General features: G+C 31.8%; 1 protein-coding gene across 7 annotated transcripts in view; it reads left to right on the top strand.

Moving 5' to 3' along the window:
- The window catches only part of LOC132734318 (protein mono-ADP-ribosyltransferase PARP15-like), a 34915-nt gene that overhangs the window by 7002 nt on the left and 2076 nt on the right, over window positions 1–25837 (top strand). The window contains exons 1-11 of one of the 7 annotated variants that reach the window (XM_060721041.1): window positions 4009–4135; window positions 9427–9581; window positions 11272–11502; window positions 11994–12215; window positions 14921–15032; window positions 19996–20078; window positions 21047–21142; window positions 23224–23364; window positions 24000–24230; window positions 24449–24494; window positions 25129–25827. In XM_060721041.1, coding sequence (XP_060577024.1) covers window positions 9495–9581; window positions 11272–11502; window positions 11994–12215; window positions 14921–15032; window positions 19996–20078; window positions 21047–21142; window positions 23224–23364; window positions 24000–24230; window positions 24449–24494; window positions 25129–25827 — 1948 coding nt within the window. In that variant the 5' untranslated portion in view covers window positions 4009–4135; window positions 9427–9494. The other 6 variants (XM_060721042.1, XM_060721038.1, XM_060721043.1 and 3 more) reach the window with 6 other exon arrangements.

Below are 25837 nucleotides of genomic sequence, written 5' to 3'. Positions count from 1 at the left end.
AAGCCGGGATTGTATTAGATATATAGAGATCCAAGCTGGATCACATTTATAAAAGCCGGGATCGTTTTAGACAAGCAGTGTCTATCATCACAATCATCATCGTCGTCATCACCATTATCGTCATCACTAATAAATCAAGTTATTATAATATAGGGGGAATTATTATTGATAGGCATGCGGCATAGTTTAATATATATAATAATGGGTATATAACGAAGGTCAATACAAGTTGGCAATCAATTAATTCTATGATAATATACATGTATCTAAATCATATATCAGTAAGGTAGAAGTAGCTAGTTAATTTTGAACAAACACAAAACAGAACAGAACTTTTATTTCGGATTTAATCACATACATAATAATATATTCAAGTAGCATGTACTTTCAGTGCAAATCAATGTAAAGAAATCATGATATTAATAGTATAAAGAGAAATCAATAATTGTAATGAAAACTTACGTTGATTGTTATTAAGCCTTTTTTATGAACATATTTAAGGAAGAAAATCAATATCAAAACTTTAAAATAAAAATTTTTGATCTATCATTGAACATTGTTTACTAGTGAAGTTCTAACAGTCATACCATTTTTGTATTAAAATGCTAATTTACATAGTTCATTTCTATTATTACTTCGCACCAATGCAATAAATTTGTACATACTTGGGTTAACAAAATAATATCTTTTAATATAAAGGTTACGAATATTTGCATAACATGGGTATATAAAATCAAAATTACATTATCTAATAAGCAGAATATGAAAAATATAAAAATATTAAGTTGAAAATATCACAATATAATTCATTGTACCTTTGATAAATTATATGCAGTGCATTAATCTGGCGTGAAGTATAATTTTATGATAATGCCTTTTTATCTTTTCTCAATTAATTCGCTTTGTGACACAATATTTTTTATGTTGCAAGACTCAAACTTGTTTTTATTGGCCAAAGCATTTTACAGTGTCAAGTTATTTGGTCTTTTTTTTTACAATTGCCTTTTTATGGACCGTGTTTTCACACTGTGTTTACTTATATCGCGTGTAAAGATAATATATCTTACATGTGTGCACTAAAATATGTTTATTTTACATTCAGAAAGAGAAATTATCAGTATTATAAAATATAAATTTTAAGTATAATTAAATCTTTAATGCAATAGCTATTAAAAATTCGAATTAAGGGTGTTGAATTTTTTAATTGCTTCATCATTATATTTTTCATTTACCATGATCTTGCACATATAAATTTCATCAAGTTATGTAACGTGAATTAACTATTTTCAATGTCACACGAACCGCAGCCAGAAAAGCCGGGATCCTATTAAAACATATAGGGATCCCGGGAATTGACCAGTCCAAGAATATATTTTTCAGATAAGCCGGGATCGTATTAAACATATAGGGATCCCGGGAATTGACCAGTCAAAGAAGATATTTTTCAGATAAGCCGGGATCGTATAAAAACACATAGGGATCCCGGGTAATGACCAGTTCAAGAATATAGTTTTCAGAAAAACCGGGATCGTATTAGACGTACAGATAAGAGTAAATTATCATTCGGTCTATTGGCCATAGTCGGAAGTGTCACTAAACACCTTTAATACACCAATGTTAATTAACACCAGGGACGATACGTTTTGGGTCCTGTACTGGACATATTGTTTAAGGAAAATGAGGTCCGCTACAGTTCTTTTTCATTCTATATTAAAAATTGACAAATAATTTGTTCTTTTTAAAAAATATTCATTTTAGACATTCATATCTGTTTATAAGTGAAACATGTTATTTTTATACGATCCATGGAACTTGATTACTTGTTAAACATCTGTAATATATACCTTATGTTTTACATTTGTATTCTTTCTTTTTTTTCTTCAACGTGAAAGCCTTCTGGTATAGTATATATCATTAGAAAAACAACAAGACATTTGTTAATTTGCAGATAAATCAGCATTTTTATATAGTATTTTACACGCATTTTAGGTAAAATAAGCATGCCAATTAAGTCGAACTTGTATTTACAATAATGTATAAATACTCTACCATAATGGTCACGAAAAATAGTTGATTTTCCTTATTAGAGATAAGAGATCCCGGATAATCGCATTAAGAAAAGCCGGGATCGTATAAGATATATATATCCCGGGAAATTGACCATTACCATCTTGCTTTCAGAAAAGCCGGGATCTATTAAACAGTACAGAGATCCCGGGAATTGACCACCTGTCATACACGTCAAAGTTTTTTTTTTGTTATCAATTATGTTAAGTATATCTTCTGATCTTTTCTAAAAATAATATTTAAATACATGAACATAAAATTAAGCCAAATATTGTATTAACAAAAACTTTGATATTTCCAAGTATACTATACTGTAATTATACAAGTAATGTGATTTCCGCATTTTAAGTGTGTTAATAAATAACTCGAAATATATTTAAATTTTAAGTAAAATTCATTTACTGTTCATTACATACAATTAAAGAAATAAATAGTTAACATTTAATCGCCTCTCATTACGACAAAAATAAACACAAATATAGTTTATGAGTTTTCCCTATATATCTAATACGATCCCGGATCCCGGGCGTCCCGGATCCCGGGATTTTCCCCCCCACCCCAAACATATACATTCGTTTTACATTATCTCTGTTTCTGTTTACATCTGAAACCACGTGGTAGACCTACTTTCAATCCGTATTGTTTCCGAGGTTATTACAGATTATAGCCGAAGCAGTTCCGAATGATTCTGTTTATTCCAATCAAATGATATAAAACATTTTTTTTTATATAAATCATGGAATTAAATTATATTATGTACTGTATGTAACATATGTTTAAACTAAGCCTTATGAACTGAACAAAAATTATTGAGATTGAGTTGAACATGTGTTAATTTAAGACAAATACACATACACGTATACACATTGGGTTGTTGTTGTTATTATTATTATTATACTGTCCCGAGATTACGCGTTGCCATATTAAAACTTATCAAACTTTCAACGTTAGCTGATTGAATAACAAATCACAAAGGAAGAACAGTACCCTGTCACTGCTTTGAGAAGAATACCAATCTTGATTTAATAATGCTTGAAAAAAAATGGTTGCAATGAAATGATACATATATGTATAAAAATATTTCGTCTGTCTTTTGTCCACAAGGTGTCGGTCTGGTGAATTTTCGTACTCTACCACAGGACCTTAATTGAAATTCTATCAATAATCGCCCTAATTCCAATTCCCAAAAAAAATCCATACCTATATAATTATGTTTTTTTTTATCTGGATTTTTGGATTTTTTGGGGGGATATTGGACTTTAGGGCATTTATTGATAGAATTTCAAGGTCCTGTAGTTCTACAGTATAGCACAGGAACTTGAAAGTCTATCAATATTTATGATAATATCCAAAATATACCCATATACAGTATAAATTTATACTGTATAGGGGTATATTTTGGATATTATCATTAATATTGATAGAATTTCAAGTTCTTGTGAGTATAGTAAATTGGAACGGGTTTAACCTTACATTTGAGGCTTCATTCTTGATTCCAACGTTCTTGATGAATTATATTGTCTTCAACTTTAAACATCAACACTATCTAAGTCAAATGAGGCCCGAAATATAATAATTATGTTACTTATGCATCTACTTTTCTTTAGAAATGTTCACTGTTTAAATTCACCACTTTGAAAACTCCTAGCTGTTGGAGGGTAGTAAATCTTTAACCCTTCCGCCAACAAATGAGTTCCTGGAAAATACACATTAAACAACTTTTAAAGTCGTCCTATAACACACAAAAGCTACACAGATGCAATAAATACACTTTAATTATGAACAACCAGACTAGAGATTATTTTAATTGTGCCACTTCATAAAATTAAAAGAACTACTTTTTACAACGGGTTGGGTCAAATTCTGTACCAGGGTGAGACCACAACCTCTGGAAAAGTCGCTTTTGGTTTGGTTTTGGTGACGGAAAGATTTTATTTACGGTTACAGTACGGGTTACAAGACCTTAGACTAGTTTGAGTAAAGCGAAAGTAGACAATGGAGTAACAATTTATAAAATTCACCCTGTTTACTTCCTCTTTCGATTTTGATAATCACCCGGGTAACATCAGTTAGTCTTTTATTGTTGATATATGATATGGATCTATAAATAACCAATTTTATATTGTGTCATTCGATCAAATTGTTAAACCATTTAAAATTATTACTTGATCACACAGGGTTAAGTAGTTAAATGTGAATAATCAATTAAGAGCAGTTCAATAAAGTATAGGCCTATAACTTAATCTTTTTGGATTTAAAACTATGTCAAATATGTCTGTCTTGTGATGGGTGCTGAACAAAGTAAATGTCAAACAGGTTTGAATTGTACTGCTTTATGTTAAGGATCTTGTGTAGAATATAATAAACTGATAAATGCTATTAATAAATGAAACAGAGAAATGATTTAAATACATACTGGTTGGGGCCCACTAAAACCGGACATACACCAAACTCAGACGAATCCGGGTCAGCTCGGCCCTAAAACGTACTCGGCCCCCGAGTCAGCTCGGCCCTATTCCAACTCGGCACGGGTCAACTCGGCCCACTTTTCAATTATTAATATTTAGGTTTGTGTTATCACTATTTATTGTAATTATTGTAATTATTTATTATACACCTATTGACAGTACTTTTCCGAATTAGCAGCAGACGGGCTTTTCTTATCAGTAGAATTACGAGTAAAGATAACCGATTGCGCATCTCAATGTATTTCTGACTTAAATACCTTCAGTGTCAAACGATGTGTTGAAATATATATTGTTACGGGCTATTATTATCAATCAGTGTGTATGTTAAGGATACGATTAATTAGGTGATAATTATGATTGACTAGTTTGATTATTTGATTAGTGACCACCTGCAATTAATTAGAAGATTATGATATGAAGTAAACACGTTTTTGTTTCATGTTTTTTTGAATATTACTTTACATACAAAATGCCTCAAAGGAAACAGATTTTTATTAGATCGATCTATATTAATTTTATCGAATCTGTGAGACAAATAAATAAAAAAAAATCTAAATGTACTTATTTCGGCAGAAGTATAAGTATATAATAATAAGATATTTCTCATTATTCATTTACCTTAACAATATTCAAAGCAAAGCAAAGTTAGTAAATTATATATATTTTTAAAGTGGGCCGAGTTGACCCGTGCCGAGTTGACCCGGGCCGAGTTGGTATAGGGCCGAGTTGACTCTTTTCCACTCAGACAGACCCAAAAATGCTTAATTTAGTATTTTCTTTGTTCAGTGGTTGTCAGTCACTTTTTTATCAACAATAAATGCATGTTTATTCTATAATTTAGTAAATGAATTTATTTCAACCTCCGTAAATGGTAATATTTTAATGTCTATTTCAAGAATGTTCACGTTTAAAATAATGGGTGTCAAGAAAGCAATGCCTGACCTCATATGCCAGCTTTAATCATTTGCATAGTAAACAACAGAATTTCCAAAACTTCACCATTTGTTGCTGAAATATAGCATACCATGTTAAAATTTGAAAATAAAAACACACAAACTTTTATCTGAATTAAATACAACTATCCAGACACATGGTACTGTAGTGTAGACAATTTAGTTAATTCTGATGCCCTCCTTGACGAGCCTCAGAAATAAGTGTCAATACAATCAGAAATAAACAAACTAGTTTGTTAGTTAGGAGAAGAACCTAGCTGTACTGTGTCAATTTTTTAGGTCTCTGAGTTGGACATTATGAAATTTGTATGGAAAAATGTTCAAAAAGTGTCCGGTTGATGGTCCCCGACCAGTAGCTTCAATTTAAAGTAGGGAGCTAGGACCAGTAATATAACAATTCTCCTTCTGACTATTTGCCCCTTAACCAAATTAAGCAATGATTCGCCCCACTTCAGTGAAGATTCACCTAACTTTATCATACATGTGAACTTTTTTCGATGAACAAGTAAGAGATTTTAGAATTTGCAATAAACATTAAGAAGAAAGTTCTGACATCAAAAACGTAGATTAAATTATTCCTTTTTTTTTTTTAAGAAAAAATCTTTGGAAATATGGCTGAAGAAAGTGGGAGTCTCCCGCTAAAAGTGGGAGTGTTCACATGTTTGAATTGAACTTTATTAGTTTATAAATTAAATATTAAAGGTTTTTTAATTATTTTGTTTGAAAAATGTATACAAATGTATATAGATTGGATATTTTTTTGTATATTTTTGTTTTAAGATAACACTTAATTTGAAGAATGAGAAAGAAAAATATCAATTAAACAGAACTATTTAATTACACAATCATTGTACTAATCTCATTTGTATAAATTGTATATTTTTATTTAATGTTCAGAGTGATGTGTTATAAATTAGATTGATATTATAAATAAGTGATTATTATGTTATTCATATTTATTTGCCACTTGAAGCAGATGCTTCATACATACAATGTTGACAATATTATTTTACTAGTAGTAATTATAGTAATTAAATTTACACTAACATATATTATGATGTTTTTTCTAAAACAGAAATGTATGTTTATATAATAACTAATTGCCTTAAAATAAGTAATTCTGTGCATTATATGTAACTACATGTACCAAGTTTCCAACTGGAAAACTGACTTTTTTCAGCAAATACAAAGAATGTATATCTAACCAAAGGAAATTGATATAGAACATGGGGCCATTATGATTATTTAAATGGGTCAATTCATTATCATTTTTATACACCCAAAAACATTCTGGGTATATGCACCTGGTCATCCGAATGTCTGTCTGCACAAATTAATTTGGATAGGGGCCAACCAGCACAAAAGAGAACAAAAGAGTTCATTCTGTAACAATATTCAATATCTGCCAAATGTTCATTTAAGCTGGTTATGTGAAACAACAATGACTAAAGCTTAAATATTTAGCACATTGCTGGCATTGTCTTGTATGAACTAATATGAATTATGCCTCTTTGTTCAGCATTAATTTTGCCCTGCCCCATTTCTATAGACTCTAATTACATATACACATATTGGAAAAAACACATCAGAGACTTATTGTGTGAAACTACCATGCACAGAGCTAAGGTATTTGGCATGTAACATCACTGGCATGAATCGTGCCCCTCCGGTCTATATTGGCCTAGCCCTAGGGGTCACTTGGTTAATATATTTTTGGATAGGAAAACACATTTAAGTCTTACTTTGGTGAAACAAAAATGTCTTGAGTTTTGAAATTTGACATGTAGCATTGCCTGCTTGGCCTGAACAAAACTGGTATTAATCATGCCCCTGCATGGGCTTATTGGCCCCTCCCCAGGCATCACTTATATAGTAGATATAGTCTTGTATGAGAAAACGCATTTCAGTCTTATTCTGTGAAATCACAATGCTGAGAGCTTAGATATTTAGCATGTAGTATGAAGTTGTGAACCTCTGCAAAAGTGATATTAATCATGTCCGTGGGGTCAATATTGGCCGGCCTTGGGGTCTTATGATATTACAAAATGTACCAAGAAATAGAGACAAAGTAAATGTTGCAATTAATAATGAATTCTTATAAATACATAAAACCAAAGTTTAAACAGGGCACAGTATCATGGAAGGCCATTAAACCAGAAAAGTGAGACAATTATTATTTAAGGGTTCCTAGAAAGATCAAGAATGGAAGGGAGGGGTGTTCACAATAGAAGTAGGAAGTAAAGGGCTTTCATTTCATCACAATCAGTGAGGACAATATATTACTCACCATGGTATTAAAGCATTAGTATGCATAAGTATGCAAATTTTGCTATGTTATAGGGACATAAGTTTCCTATGGCCATTTATTAGTTTATACATTTTTTATCTAAGAAATCATCAATTGAATAAGGAAAATTTCAAATCAAGTATATAACCTAAGTGCAAAAGGCAGATTTATGAAAGTGGGATAGGTACATACACATTTATGTTGAATGCCTACATGTATGATACTTATTCCTTGCTATGACATCTATATGAAACACATGCATTGTTTGAGGATCTAGAAATTCATATTAATAATGGTTATTGGGCAAATATTGGCACCACCCCAGGGGTCACTTACTTAATATAGACTTACATGTATGTAGGGAAACACATTTAAGTATTATTATTATGTGATATTACAATGCCCAACGTTTAGCTAAATACTTGACATGAAGCATTGGCTTATGGACCTATACATAACTGATATTAATCATGACCCTTAGTATTGGCCCAACCTGGGGATCACTTGATTTATATAGACTGATACAAAAAAAATGTAATAGGAAAACAAACATATTGAAACCATATGTGTGATACTAAAATACTAGTACCCTGCCCCCGAAGGGGGAGATGGGGTCACTTTGAAGACTTATTATGTGAACTTACAATGTCCTTAAAACTTAATACTCTTAACACCCATGACCTAGAATGATTTAATTACTTTAAGAATATTGGTAATTAAACTCTGATATTTTATTAATTATTTAACCCACTTAATTGGTAACTTAACACCTGAAATAATGACTCAACTTTCTAAATGCTAATGGTTTTAATAACTTGCCAGACTTTACACTTCTGGCAGATTGATTTAACTTTTGATAAATAACCTTAAATCAACTAACATGTTATTCCAAATTTGAAGCAGTTTGTGTTTATTATGTACATGTATACTAAGCATGGTAAAGTTGATAAATCACTGAAATTTAAATCTGAAATTTAAATATGGTATTAATATATATGTACTTAAAACATAGCAATATTCTATTTCAAATATATTGAACTGAATAAGAAAATAGGTGCGAGCACTCTGTATTGCTTTACATTATCGTGTAGCTTGACATGTATGTACAGGTTTGGTCATGGTTTAAGTATTAACTATCAAAGTTTATCAAATATCTTAAGGACACTTAATGATTACAGGGAAGTAATATCTACACACATGTACATGTATTAACCACTTTATCCCTGCTTGGATTTCTGTAGGTCTTTATATTGAATAAGGTGTGGAAGTTATTTTCTATGATGTGTTACTGTACAGGAAGTAATATTGGATTAATAACTGTATTGTGGAAGTTATATAACAATTCTTTTTACCTCCTACTAAATATTTCAGTTTCAGATTTAACCACAAGTTTGTTTGTTAAGTTAGTTAGTAATTATAATCATTATTGCTAAACACTCTTCAAAATAAAGAGCTTAAAGTTAAAATGAAGTAGCACGAGTTGATTATATTAAAGAGATGACTTATAGAAAATGGCTTTGTCATTAGAGAATATGTGCAGCCTTCTTCTCTCTGGTGGTAAGTTTGTAAATTGTTAAGTGGCAAGCCAGTTTTTTGAGAATATTGAGAATTTGATTATACAATAAATGTAATATAGAAGATTGTTTTGAAGGTGGAGGCTCAAAAGGAGGCACTAGACCGGCACATTGCAAGGGGAAACAACAAACTAAACATAGAAACATGAATTTTAATGAAAGGAAGAGAGTACCTCTAGGTGCAGCTAACATCAATGTGTGCATAATAAAAGGAGACCTTACTATTGAAAAGGTAATATATTTTACATCTACATCATACTGCTTCAAAATCGTTTACCATTATACTAAGCTGGCACATTGTCAAAAAAACAAATGTGTTAAGTGCAAATTTATAGGTATAAGATAAAAAGTAAGTTATAAGAAAATTACAAGACTAAGATAAAAGTGAAAATGACTTAATTAAAACTGGTAGAAAGGATGCAGCTGCCCAGTATAAAAGAGATCTAAACTGGGACTAAATTGTAAGGACATCAGGGTAGGCCATTGACTAAAAAATATTGTTTTAATATGTTTGTCATAATTTTCCAATTTTTTTTGTTGAAATTTCTATACAGTGGCAGTTGAAATGATGTGCCTATGACCAACAATGAGAGCCCGACTAAATTCAAGAGTTTGTCTAACTTAAACAGCTAGTTATTTACTTTCCTGAACTTGTTAAAACTATTACAATGTACTGCTTTATTTCCACTAACACTTGAATGTCAAGTTGTTTATTGAAACACAAGTTGTTCTTAGTTACATGGGTTTTTCTTTGAAAACATGGATTGGATTTTATCATAAATTTAAATATTAAATGAAATGATTTGTATTCACTGTTACAGTTATACCTGTTATGATGACCATCTGAAAAAAAACCAGTAAAATTTAAATGTACAGTATAGATAAAAATCTGTATAGGAAACTAAGTTTCCTGCTATTTAAATCACCAACAATATTTTATTTGTTACAGTACAAAATTAACTTCAAGTTTTCACCCCAATAATGGTCATTTTAGACAGTGTCAACTGTGTATTATAGACTGTATTTACCTGTTTTTGTTAAGTGATCTCATTTTTGGTTTCCCATGAAAATGAGTCATATTTTAAACAAGACAAAATAGTTGTATATTGATTCCTATGACACAACATTATTCTGTTTCTAGTATCTATATAATTGAGCCACATCATGACAAAACCAACGTAATGCGTTTGCGACCAGCATGGATCCAGACCAGCCTGCGCATCAGCGCAGTCTGATCAGGATCCATGCTGTTTGCTTACAAACCCTATTACAAGTAGAGATACTGATAGCGAACAGCATGGATCCTGATCAGTCTGCGCATCTGGATCCATGCTGGTCACAAAGGCACTATGTTGGCTTTGTCATGACGCAGCTCATATAATTATACAGATAGTTAAGGTATGTCCATTCTAATGGGTACTATAAGGAGCTAAAAATGACAACATAGGTCATTTATATGCCTTAAAGGACACCTACATAAAAAGAAATAAACAAAATTTACTGTAAGCTTCAAAGACTTTTCTGAATAAAAGCTTGGATATTAAAACCTGGGCTCTGAATAATCTATGATATACCAAATAAGTAAATGAATTTAGCAATAATTTGGCAATAAATACCCAAAGTAACTATATACTTAAAATTAATTATATACATGTACCTTTAATAATTATATACATGTATTTAAGATTAAAAACTTTATTTTCAAAAAGGGATGTAAATGATACATAAATAATGTTAAAAGAAAAAAAGAAAAAGAAAAAATTGAGAACCTCCTGGGTTTGAATTGACAACTCTCAGTTTCAATGCAGTTGACAGTATTTGTAGATTTGTAGCCTGTTTTAGTACTCTTCAAAGTGGAGATAATGCATAAGGATGGTCATACCTTAAATAATATTTTGTTGCTCATCATTTTTATTTAACAGAGTGATGTAATAGTATGCACAGCCAGCAAAAATCTGGACCTGAGTCGAGGGAGGGCGTCCAAGGCACTGTTGGAGAAGGCTGGTTCCATGATGAAAGATGACTGTGAGCAGCAGTACCCTGACGGTATAGAATATGATGAGATAGCTGTGGTAAATGCTGGAAATCTACCTTGTAAAAAAGTATACTTTGTTGCACTTCCTGTTTGGGGAACAGGACATGATGAGCAGAAGGTAGGCAATATCATATGTATCTGATGTATACTCTTATATATAAATTATTTCAGTGTTTTCACAGTAATTTATGTTAGTTTAAGATGCTTTGGTAGTTTAGCGCGGAGGAAGGTAGTCTAGTACTGGTGTAACTCTCCAGGAACGATGGTTAGGAAACTACCCACCTATATGACTGAAATACTGTTGGGAAAAGGCGTAAAATGAAACAAACAAAAATGTGGGTTTATTGATTATAATGCTGTCCTTCTATCCATCTGTCTGCTAATCTTGTTTTTGGCACAGATGAGGCCCCAAGCATAGTTGTGCATACTCTCTTGATATTGTGCTTGATTTTTTTTAGGTTAATGTTAAAACGTTAATTCGTGAATTGCTAAAAAAAAGAAAAAAAAGTTAAAATATACTTTCTGGATAAAAGTTTTGACAACTCGAATTCTACAGTTCTCTCCAGCAATCAATGTTTATGATGATAATCTTCTTGTCCTATATTTCAGGGATTGGAGACTTTATTAAAGAAATGTATAAAGTGTGCTAGTGACAACAATTGTGAGTCAATAGCATTCCCTGCCCTTGGGACCGGACTTTTAAAGTACCCAGCAGACAAAGTGGCTCATTGGACATTGCAGTATGTTGAGGACTTCAGCAATAGTACACCTAATACATCTCTAAAATATGTCAACATTATAGTCTTTTATCAGGATAATGCCTCCTTTAATGTAAGTTAAATATCAGGATAATGCCTCCTTTAATGTAAGTTGAATATCAGGATAATGCCTCCTTTAATGTAAGTTAAATATCAGGATAATGCCTCCTTTAATGTAAGTTGAATATCAGGATAATGCCTCCTTTAATGTATGTTAAATATCAGGATAATGCCTCCTTTAATGTATGTTAAATATCAGAATAATGCCTCCTGTAATGTAAGTTAAATATCAGGATAATGCCTCCTTTAATGTAAGTTGAATATCAGGATAATGCCTCCTTTAATGTAAGTTAAATATCAGGATAATGCCTCCTTTAATGTAAGTTGAATATCAGGATAATGCCTCCTTTAATGTAAGTGAAATATCAGGATAATGCCTCCTTTAATGTATGTTAAATATCAGGATAATGCCTCCTTTAATGTAAGTTAAATATCAGGATAATGCCTCCTTTAATGTAAGTTAAATATCAGGATAATGCCTCCTTTAATGTATGTTAAATATCAGGATAATGCCTCCTTTAATGTAAGTTAAATATCAGGATAATGCCTCCTTTAATGTAAGTTAAATGTCAGGATAATGCCTCCTTTAATGTAAGTTAAATATCAGGATAATGCCTCCTTTAATTTAAGTTGAATATCAGGATAATGCCTCCTGTAATGTATGTTGAATATCAGGATAATGCCTCCTTTAATGTAAGTTAAATGTCAGGATAATGCCTCCTGTAATGTAAGTTAAATATCAGGATAATGCCTTCTGTAATGTAAGTTGAATATCAGGATAATGCCTCCTTTAATGTAAGTTAAATATCAGGATAATGCCTCCTGTAATGTAAGTTAAATATCAGGATAATGCCTCCTGTAATGTAAGTTAAATGTCAGGATAATGCCTCCTTTAATTTATGTTAGATATCAGGATAATGCCTCCTTTAATGTAAGTTAAATGTCAGGATAATTCCTCCTTTAATGTATGTTGAATATCAGGATAATGCCTCCTGTAATGTAAGTTAAATGTCAGGATAATGCCTCCTGTAATGTAAGTTGAATATCAGGATAATGCCTCCTTTAATGTATGTTGAATATCAGGATAATGCCTCCTTTAATGTATGTTGAATATCAGGATAATGCCTCCTGTAATGTATGTTGAATATCAGGATAATGCCTCCTGTAATGTATGTTGAATATCAGGATAATGCCTCCTTTAATGTATGTTAAATATCAGGATAATGCCTCCTGTAATGTATGTTGAATATCAGGATAATGACTCCTGTAATGTAAGTTAAATATCAGGATAATGCCTCCTTTAATGTAAGTTAAATTCAGGATAATGCCTCCTTAATTTAAGTTAATATCAGGATAATGCCTCCTTTAATGTAAGTTAAATGTCAGGATAATGCCTCCTTTAATGTATGTTAAATATCAGGATAATGCCTCCTTTAATGTAAGTTAAATATCAGGATAATGCCTCCTTTAATGTAAGTTAAAATATCAGGATAATGCCTCCTTTAATGTATGTTAAATATCAGGATAATGCCTCCTTTAATGTAATGTTGAATATCAGGATAATGCCTCAATTGATGTTAGTTAAACATCAGGATAATGCCTCCTTTAATGTAAGTTGAATATCAGGATAATGCCTCCTTTAATGTATGTTAAATATCAGGATAATGCCTCCTTTAATGTAAGTTAAATGTCAGGATAATGCCTCCTTTAATGTAAGTTAAATATCCGGATAATGCCTCCTTTAATGTAAGTTAAATATCAGGATAATGCCTCCTTTAATGTAAGCCCTTTACTTGCTGAATTTGTGTAAAGCATGTAACTCCCTCCCGCTTTGAACTTGGAACAGTCCATTTTAAATATAAATGGATTTTACTATCAAGATACAAAAATTGAGCTAAGATAATTATTTGCCAAAAGGAGCTTTTTCAGTTATGTTTGGTTCCAGTTATAAGTCGCTTGTCCTGCGAATTACTATCCGAATGTGAATTTCACACAAATCAAACATGTTTCAAAAACCCACAAAACCGTGGGTAATGCACTTTGTATTGTCATTTGAAAGAAAATTACGCCATTGTGATACCCTAAGTTTTGTTACTGAGATTTAAGAAAACGTTTTGTTCCAACCGTTAATTTACATTAATAAGGACTTACGAGGGGTCAGTCAGTCGGCATTCGTGGGGGTATTACTAACAAAGTCATAGTGATTTCTCCATCCCCCACCCGACTTATTGGTGGTGAGATATCATCTCAGTTATAGCAGGTTAGCAGGGTTTGGTTGTTTGTTTGTTGCGTTTTTGACGTGTGTATGATCCATATAGTTTTTTTCATAGTGACAAGGCTATCAAATTTATATCTATATATCTACCTCATTGTAAGTTGGGTTGTCTTTATATATAATGTATATATTTATTTATTTATCTATTTGTATAATTGTTAAAATTCTATATCATTTATGTAGAAAAAAAATGTCACAAATTTATTTTGTTTAATATATCTATAGCTACATTGTAGGTCTAGTCAGGACACAAAATATGCATTACATGTATTATTAAATCATATGGTACTTAAAGTCATCTTATATTTCTGCATGTTAAATTTTTTTTTTCTATATTTTCTCTTTAAATAATAAGTAAACACCAGTTTGAATAACCAAACTAATGTAAGAAGAAAATATGTAAATTTTCCTATTAAAGAAAATATATGTTGCTTACATTTTAGGCTTTTGAGCAGGAGGCTAGGTCACGGTCCTCAAAAAGCAGTCAAGGCGGGGCTTCAGGCGGAGTTAAAGCTAAGAACGCCATTGGAATGAGATCTATTGTATCTAGGCAAAGTAAGTTTTAACATGTATTGATATTTTTTCTGTTTAATATTCAAGTATGAAATCTGTGTACTAGTTGCACCTGTAATGGTGGAACTATGATATCAGCATTCAACCAAACCTGTCTATATCTTACATCTATCAGTCCAGGTTTTGTACTATTTGGTGCTCAATTTAAGTATATCAGTTTTACAATTTCTAAAATTTTAACTATTTCAAATACACATTCTACAGTTAAAGGGAGACAACTGTTAGAAAATGGTACCAGAATCAGTTTCTTTTAAATATTAACTTTTTATACATTTTTGTGAAACATTTTACTGGGTTAGGATTTGAAATAGCAATAAAAATTCCAGGCTTTATTTAGATGTTTAATAATTAAGTTTAAACCCTTTCAATGTAGGTAAATATAGACCAATGACAAAAGCACTTTGAAGCCTTTTGTGGACAAACCTCAAAATTACCATGAATAGTTAGTTTATTTCTTGTTCATGTCTTACTATTTAATATGCAATGTTTGTTTGTAATTTCAGTGTTTTCAAAAGGTTATATTTTATTGTTTATTAAGCTAATAAGCACCTACATGCTATACATTGAACATTTCACCATTTACTTGTTATCATATTAATATACATATATAGACAATTTATCTACCTGAAAGGTAGAACGATATATAACATTGCCAAAACAAGTCATGAAAGCACTCCTGATTTGCTACACTTCTTACATATATTTTGTATGAAAATCATCCTTTTTTGAAAATTTTGATGTTGATCATTTTGCTTAGAATTGAAAATTGCTGGTTAACTTTTTAGAAAACTCCATATGCGGGGAGATTATGCAAAATATGTGGGGTGCCTAGCATTCATGTATAATGATGAACATCATGCATAGGTTTAATGATAGTATTTTTTAATTAGAATAAGACAGTAATAAAAACATTTCTCATTGCTTAATTTTTGGCCGGGTTGCACAGGTGCAAACCGGGGTTATAGTATGGTGAATGTCAGGCGGATGGCGGGTAGGCGGGGAAAAACTTTTAGTAACAGTTTTCTCAGCAACTACTTGAGATTTACTCACAGCCTCTTGATATTTGGCATACAGCATTGACATGTGGTCCCATACCGTGTGATTCGATTACAGGTCTCTCGCTCATCCACTTTCTGTTTATCGACTTAGTTAAATTTTCGACATTAATGGTCAATGGTTGGAAATTTTCGTAACAGTTTTCTCAGCGACTACTAATCACAGCCTCTTGATATTTGGCATACAGCATTGACACATGGTCCCATACTGTGGGATTCAATTTCAGGTCTGTCGCTCATCCACTTTCTGTTTATAGGCTTAGTTAAATTTTCGACATTAATGGTCAATGGTAGGAAATTTCGTAACAGTTTTCTCAGCAACTTCTTATCACAGCCTCTTAATATTTTGCATACAGCATTGACACGTGGTCCTATACAGTGGGATTCGATTTCAGGTCTGTTGTTCATCCACTTCCTGTTTACCGACTTGGTTAATGTTCGACATTAATGGTCAGTGGTAATTTTTTTTTGTAACATCACAGCATCATGATATGTGGTACACAAATGCAACCCGGCCTTTTCTGTCTTTGACCCATTTTTAGTTTGATTATTTTAAGAATAGCAAGAGCTATTGTACTCATCCTGGAGTTGGTATCTCCAAATCTACTTGAGGGTTGAAGCTTCATACACTTTCTCCCTATGATTATCTAACATGATTGGCACAGGTCATTTAAATCTTGAGTTAACTTTTTACAGAGTTATACCCTTTTTATACGCCCGTTTGAAAAACGGGACGTATTATGGGAACGCCCCTGGCGGGCGGGCGGTCGGGCGGGCGGGCGGGCGGCGTCCAATTTTGTCCGGAGCATATCTCCTACATGTATGGAGGGATTTTAATGAAACTTCATATAAATGGTTACCACTATGAGGAGCAGTGTCGCGCACATGAACCAGGTCTCTAGGTCAAAGGTCAAGGTCACAACTTAGAGCTCATTGAAAAATGCTTGTCCGGAGCAAAAACTTCCACATGTATAGAGGGATTTCAATATTACTTGGCACAAATGTTCACCATTGTGAGGCGGAGTGTCGCGTGCAAGATTCAGGTCCTTGCGGCCAAGGTCAAGGTCACACATAGAGGTCAAAGTTCAGATAAAAATATGAAGATGTGTATATGGACCATTTAGTCATCATTTATTGAGGGATTGTAACACAAATGGTCATTATCAAGACTATGGCTGTGATACATATAATTTAGGTCAATATATACAAGGTCAAGGTCACTAAAGATGATGAAATATCCAGATTTTGTAAATAGAATTTAATCAAAGGGAGACAACAAAGTTATTACTTTGTTCATAAATGACTTACACAATTACTCCCCTTGATCTATTTTCACTTTCAATTCTAAAAATAGAATTTAATCAAAGGGCATGAAATAATCCTCTTTCTTGGACTTGAGTATGTTCTAAAGAATGTAACATTTATTTACACATGTTTCATTCATTGGTCAAGATTCTTAACTGTGATAACTATGGTGTTCTGTAGACTTGGTATTTGTTCATAAAGATCATACAGTAATTACCTTATCAAATGTAAATACTTTCTCATAGAAATTTAATTATATTTTAATTTTCAAGTAAATATCAGTTCAGCTCATTCTAAGATTAAGAATTGTAATGAATTGTATTTCCCTGGAATAAAATCTAAAATCAGAATTTTTTAGTTATTTAATTACATGTACTTTTTATACGCCCGTTTAAAAAAAGATAAAAATATGAAGATGTGTATAGGGAGGATTTAATCATCATTTATTGAGGGATTGTAACACAAATGGTCATTATAATGACTACGGCTGTGACACATGTACTTTAGGTCAATATATGCAAGGTCAAGGTCACTAAAGATGGTGAAATATCCAGATTTTGTCTGGAGCATATCTCCTACATGTATGGAAGAATTTTTATAATACTTTATGGAAATGTTCACCACCATGATATGTATTGCTCCATGCATGATCCAGGTCTCCAGGTCAAAGGTCAAGGTCACACTTAGAGCTCATTGAAAAACGCTTGTCCGGAGCAAAACTTCTACATTCATAGGGGGTTTTCAATATAACTTGGCACAAATGTTCACCATTGTGAGGCTGAGTGTCGCATGCAAAATTCAGTTCCCTGCGACCAAAGTCAAGGTTACACATAGAGGTCAAAGTTCAGATAAAAATTTGAAGATGGTTATAGGGACCATTTAGTCATCATTTATTGATGGATTGTAGCACAAATGGTAACTATCATGACTACAGGTGTTACACATTTAATTTAGGTTAATATTTGCAAGGTCAAGGTCACTGGAGATGATTAAATATCCAGATGTTGTCCGGAGCATATTTTCTACATGCATGGAGGAATTTTAATGTTACTTTTATAGAATTGTTCACCACCATGAGACGTAGTGCCCTGCACATAAACCAAGTCTCTAGGTCAAAGGTGAAGGTCACAGTTAGAGCTCATAGAAAAACACTTGTCTGGAGCAAAACTTCTACATGCATAGAGGGATTTCAATATAATTTGGCACAAATGTTCATCATTGTGAGGCTGAGTGCCGTGCATAAAATTCAGGTCCCTGCGACCAAGGTCAAGGTCACACATTCTGTGCATATCTTCCCTATTGATTTGTTTTAAGGTTCATTTAACAACACAGTGCCAAGAATAAAAACTTGCTTGCTAGATAACACTTATCCATAATGCCCCCATCTCCATCTAAAGCTTTTTAGTAAACGGGCGTATTTTGTGACTATGGCACCCTTGTTCATACTGTCAAGCACTGAGATTATTTGAGCATTCTGTCTTATTGACAGCCCTTGTTATCGATCTGCAATAACACAGTGTTTATATTCAGTACTGTATATACACAATATTTAACATCTGTACCATACTTAAGATTTTACCTTTCCTGAATACCTTCCTCTGAAACGTTTATTATGTATGACACTTTTCTGTTAGTAAAATACTTTTTAGCTAAATGATATTCTACTAAGCATAATGAATCAAGTGGAACAAATAATCAACACTGGATAAGTTTTAAGGTTAATTTATTGATGATAATTGATAATCCAACATTATTTCATGTACATCAATTTTATGTGACTATTTTTATCAAAATTAAGTTTTATTTCATGACTTTGTGCATTGATAAAATTGTATATTGTTAACCTTTGAGTGAGTTTATAGCAGATTTTATTTTATGACGCTTTTCACCTTTTGCTATATAAGCTATATAGAGCTCAGAAGCTGCTAAATATTATTTCTCTGTTCATAATACTGCAAGATTGTAACATCAATTTTCATTGGATAATCATGACATGTATATAAACTATGTTCATGTATATGACTGCTGTCAATTCATGAAGTAATTTCATTTTTCTGACAAAAAAGGAGTTTCTGTATTATAAGTTCATTATAAAGTTTATTGATATGTTAAATGACCATATATAAATGGTTATTTGCAATATAACCCTCACCTAGAAGTTCTGGTTTATATAATTATGCAAACAACTGTTTCTGTAGGGTCACATAACTTGTCAAAAATCTTTATAACTAATATTGTATAGAATATTTTGTAAGCCTTGATTTACTTTTACTTAAGAATCAGATGTAATATTAATGAAGAAACTTACTTGTATGTCATTCATTTAGAACTGAGATATAATGTATAGCATATATGCCTTAATGTACCGGATTGTCCCGGAAATAAGTTATCTGTCCGGGAGGTGATTTATGTCCCGGTAAAAATAAAAATCTAAAATAATCTGCTTAGCAGCCAGAAATTTTTTACTATACAGTATAGTATGTACTGAATTTGGAATGATTTGAACGATGAACATACATATTAATTAAACAGTAGTATCAGTTTTATATATTCACAAGAATTTTTTTATTTTTTGCATATTTCAGTGTCTAATGGTGGAGGGGACGGGAGGGATTCAATAGGAAATATCAATGTCAGTATTAAAGTAGGAGAACTAACCAGTTTCCAGGTACAGTTACATTCTCTTATCAAACTTAGCATTAAAGTTCAGTCTAAATATGAGCCGCGTCACGACAAAACCAACATAATGGGTTTGCGACCAGCATGGATCCAGACCAGCCTGCACATCCGCGCAGTCTGATCAGGATCCATGCTGTTCGCTTACAAAACCTATAGCAAGTAGAGAAACTGTTAGCGAACAGCATGGATCCTGATCAGACTGCACTGATGGGCAGGCTGGTCTGGATCCATGCTGGTCGCAAACCCATTATGTTGGGTTTGTTGTGACACGGCTCATATTGTTGTCTGTAACAGTAATTTATAGACATTTGTATGCTTTGTTAATATGTTGTGTATTGTATTTTTGCACATGATCTGGAGGCCATAAACAAATAAACAACGTCATTGACATTTGTATAATTCACTGGTAGCTTAAAAATATTATATCAGTTACTATTAAATTGAACAAAATTACTTCTCAGCTAACAATTTCAAAGTCTTTGCCACTAATATAGGTTATGACACACCCATGCAGTTTTATGGAGCTTTTTACTCTCGGCTTGCAAACTTCAAAATTTTCATTTTGATAACCCTGAAATTGATAATAGAGTGAAGGAAAGTTGAATAAGTCCATGTCGGATATTCAGCAGAACAAGGGTTTATAAATTTCTCTAGTAACAATGCTGGCGGTTAATTCCAGTGTGCAATAAATAACTTTAAGCTAAGACATGTCCAGGTTATGAAGGTCACCAGCAATATAGTTCAGATATATTGCAGTTGTTTACAATTATTATTAGTCTTCAAGAAATTGTGACAGTAAGAAGCATATTTGTTTATTTCAATCATACAAAATCCTTTTAGTTGTGGAGATATGAACCTTAGGTTGAGCAAAGTTATATAAGTTTGTAAAGTAAATGTTTAAAATGTTATATTTATTTGTATAATTTTATGTTGAATTGCTTTCTTTATAACATACAGGCTGATGTTATTATAAACAACACACAGGAAGATTTACAGCTAGATAGTGGGGCACTATCTAATGCAATACTTGATGCTGCAGGCCCTGGTCTCCAGGTCAGTTTTAACATTTTGTTTTATTGCAATTGACATTACGCCGCCTGTCAATCAAGCTGGTAGGGGTCACAGAGATAAGCCAATCAGCCATCGTTATCAGTTCCATGCTAAGATGCCTGCGAAGTGCACCATTTTCCTTAGACAAGCTACTTGTCTAAGGAAAATGGTGCAGAAGTAATTTAAATTGAAATTATTTTAATTTTCTGTCAATTTAAAGCTTTTTTATTGATAAATTAATTAAGTTACCAAATATACTGATGTATTGACAGATCGAGTACATGTATACAAAAAGTCAATAATTTCCTACATATGGAAATAATAAGTACGAAATATTTATCCTGGCTATAATACAATGCATTAAAAAATGAAATGGTTTAAACAAATCCACTTTTTTATTCCATTCTATCTATTAATAATCACATTACATATTACCAGGTCCTAGAACATCCAGAAGATATGACATTTTTTTCGTTTATAACACATAGCGTCAGTAAAACGCAGCCGTAAAAATGCAAATATAATGAGTAAATACAACCAAAAAGTGGGTGAAATTATTTTACCTGAATATTTCTATTCAAGTTCAATAAATGAAAATTAAATATTCAAATAGATCTGCTTAATACGAAACTTATACCAATAACATCATGTCTGATGTATTTTAAAGAGAATAACGTTGTATTTTGTCGTGAATCATATTAAATATATGTTAACAATACAGAATCACATATCATAAAAAGTAAGCAAGGGCATGCAATTTTCTGAATCAATTTTAACAATTCATGAACAAATTAATGTATTATCTAAACCGAATTTCACACATAAAACCCGGAAAATGATTTTAAATTTATTTGTGTCACTAATATAACTTTACTGTTTTGTTACTTCAGTTTCAAAATAAAACGATCATAACATAATCATATACTTTTTTTACATATAATCTCTATTTGAATTTGTAAGATATAGTGATATTTTGTCAGTTTTAAATTTTCATTGAAAGACAAGAAATGACACGATCTTCGTAAAACGTTTCATGTGTTATTAATACATGAATGCATATATTTTTCCCCTCTTTTTAAATACCATAATACATTTATAAATTGAATAATTGATCTACTATTCAATAAAATATTAAAAGCATCAAAATTTTATATATACACACTTTATATAAGGTAAATTCATTGGTAACATTAGTGGCATAACAGTTTTGCGAATACATTGGTACGTATTTTGTCTAAGGTTCTTACTGACCGGGTCACGTGAATCAGAGGGCGGAGCGATCCCTTCCTTGGCGTAATGTCAATTATAGAGACCATGACACTGAAATCTAACTTTAAAAAAACAAACGAAGTCTGACTGAACTATATATATAGTCAGCTGCTGAACTTCATAGTAATATATAGGGAGAACAATATAAGTGTAACATGTATATCTCATACTAGTACATTATTTAGTAATCTACCTGCAAGTGCTACACTTTGATCAATATCATTATACAAACTTTTTACAGTAATTCCAGAAAATATGCAACATGCAAAGTATTTGTTTTATGCATTATGCAATGTATTTAAAAATTTCATTTTGCCAATAGCATTCCAGTTTTTACTGGAGTATTAAAAATGTAAAGCAGGCAAATTATGTAAACTAATAAGAATATTTTAATTTGCCTGCATAAGTTTTGTTGTCGTCTCTTCTTGAAGTAAAACACATACTTTGTATGTATCAGAAATATGACTGTTTCAGCTTTAACTTCAGAGTAGTACAAATTTATTACACAAAATTTGTGTGGTAATGAATATAGAAATACAAACTTTATTTGGAAATAAAGATATCTTTGACATTTCTTTATGCAAATAAGTTAGTAAATGAGCTGTGCCATAACAAAACCAACATAGTGCATTTGCGACCAGCATGGATGGATCCATGCTGTTCGCTTATAAACCCTATTACAAGTAGAGAAACTGATAGCGAACAGCATGGATCCTGATCAGACTGTGCAGGCTGGTCTGGATCCATGCTGGTCGCAAATCCATTATGTTGGTTTTGTCATGGCGCAGCTCAAATGCTTCTTTCTATATATTTAGGAAGAATGTGATGAGTGCTACCCACATGGTATACAAGGCGGGGAAATAGCTAGCACAGGAGGTTACAGTCTCAAAGCTAGCAGAGTCTATCATGGAACTTTACCTACCTGGAATAATAACAAATCTGCTAGTGCTAAAAAGGTATATCAATATTATAATGTTATGTAATAGATTATTAGTCACCTACTGGTTTAACTGGAGAGAATTTAGGTTTACCCTTTGTCAGCCTGTCTGTCTGTCTGTCCATCCACAAAAATGGATCCCATGATAATGCAAAAGTACTGCAAATATTTTTATGAAGCTTGAAATATATGTAGATCATATGATGGCAGTCAGTCTGGAGATTATGTATATTTCTTTTTTGCTTCCTATGTTGAAAAATTTTGTTGCTATGACAATAAATAAACTTAAATTACAGCAAATATAACACAAAAACTGGATCGCGTGATAATGCAAAAAATACTGACAATATTTATATGAAGCTTGAAGTATAGGTAAATGGCAGTGTGGAGATAATGCATAGTTTTCTTCTTGTCTTGAAAATAATGGTTGCTATGGCAGCAAATAGACAGAAAATATAGAAAAAATAACAATATTTGTGATAACTCAAAAAGTTTATAAAACTAGAAAACTTAGAATTTCATGAAAAAAATGTTGTTTTTATCAATATCTAATTTGTATATGTTTGTATGCAATATTTTAAGACTTTCAACAATACTGTGATGTAGTAATGATGTATTATTATTTGTGCGTATATATCTTCTTTATCATTTTAGCCACTGTGTAGATTTATATGCAACTGTCTAAAGCAAGCGGAGAGGGATCAGTTTCAAACATTGGCATTCCCGACACTGGGGACAGGTTCCCCCTCGTACCCGGCCAGAATCAGTGCTCAAACTATGTTTGAATGTATCAAAAAACACCAGAACACATGTTCTAATACATGCATTTCTGATATTATTATCGTTGTGTATAACAAGGGAGACAACTGGAAGAAAATTAGGGCTGTAAGTATTGAAATCTGAAGTGGTAAATTTTTATGATACGTTATATTTTATATACAAATATTGTTTTAGTCAAGTATTATATCTAATTAATTATCATTTACAATCAATCATTTATTAACCTGTTTTAATTTCCTTTTTTAGAGATTAATAATTGTTTTATTGCATTAATGGTAAGGTGAGAGTTCACCAGTCAAAATAATTCTTAATTTGAATTACAGGCTTATGAACAAGAATTGAGTAAAGCTTTGGATCATGATTCAGATGGTAAGGTTAACATTTATAAAGATAAAAAAAAATTATTTGAATATAGTTGTTAATAAATCTGAAATTCTTGTGAAATTAAAACCAGAAGTGAAGTACTGGAAGATTTATTCATAGAAGATTTTCTATTATTAGTAACTTAAGTATGTAAGAATTATTTCATTTATAATAAGTTATATATCAGCAAGTTATATTGTTTCATTTATAATAAGTTATATATCAGCAAGTTATATTGTTTCATTTATAATAAGCTATATATCAGCAAGTTGTATTGTTTCATTTATAATAAGTTATATATCAGCAAGCTATATTGTTTCATTTATAATAAGTTATATATCAGCAAGCTATATTGTTTCATTTATGATAAGTTATATATCAGCAAGCTATATTGTTTCATTTATAATAAGTTATATATCAGCAAGTTATATTGTTTCATTTATAATAAGTTATATATCAGCAAGTTATATTGTTTCAGTTATAATAAGTTATATATCAGCAAGCTATATTGTTTCATTTATAATAGGTTATATATCAGCAAGCTATATTGTTTCATTTATGATAAGTTATATATCAGCAAGTTATATTGTTTCATTTATGATAAGTTATATCAGCAAGCTATATTGTTTCATTATTTAAGATGAAGAGGATGAGGAATCTAACAATAAAGCCATGTACAGACTGCTAGAGATGGCAGCGAAGAACTCCCTTGAACGTACTGTTGCCCCGCCTAAAGGAACGAAAGACTGGTTCAAACACCAATACAAGACTAACCCAAGGTCACCAGGCTACTGGACAGAGTTCACTGACAATAAAACATTGAAAGATTGGAGGTTAGATTGTGATGATGTTAGACCTAAACGTATACTAGTTGATCAACAGACTTTTGACGCTGTAAAAAAAGTTGCCTTGGAAACATGGCAGAAGCAACATGTAGGTCAAGGTCGCGATGCTAAGGGTCTTGATAGTCTGAACTATTCTAATATAAGAATAACAAAGGTAGAAAGGATAGAAAACTGTGAACTTTTTGAGAAGTATGCCCTAAAAAGACAGGATTTGTTCCACCAAGCTTCAAAACAAGGAGAATTTACAAGATTAGACAAAGTGAAGGGTTCAAGTGGGAAAATAATGACCACCAGTAGTATACCAAAGGATTCTGCTCTAAGTAGAGATATACATCTAGAGATCAATGAACATTATATGTTTCATGGAACATTGGAATCTGTCGTAGATACAATTATTAAACAAGGACTGGACTGTAGGCTGGGTGGAGCATCAGCCATGTTTGGACAAGGGGTATACGCAGCTGAAAGTTCAACAAAGTCAGACCAATATGCAGGTAACTTGCC

Source organism: Ruditapes philippinarum, unplaced genomic scaffold, assembly GCF_026571515.1.
Source record: "Ruditapes philippinarum isolate M1 unplaced genomic scaffold, ASM2657151v2 ctg2212_1_1_1_1, whole genome shotgun sequence".
Classification (NCBI taxonomy): domain Eukaryota; kingdom Metazoa; phylum Mollusca; class Bivalvia; order Venerida; family Veneridae; genus Ruditapes; species Ruditapes philippinarum.
The sequence above is the reverse complement of the archived record's forward strand: the minus strand, read 5'-3'. Positions and strand labels throughout refer to the sequence as shown.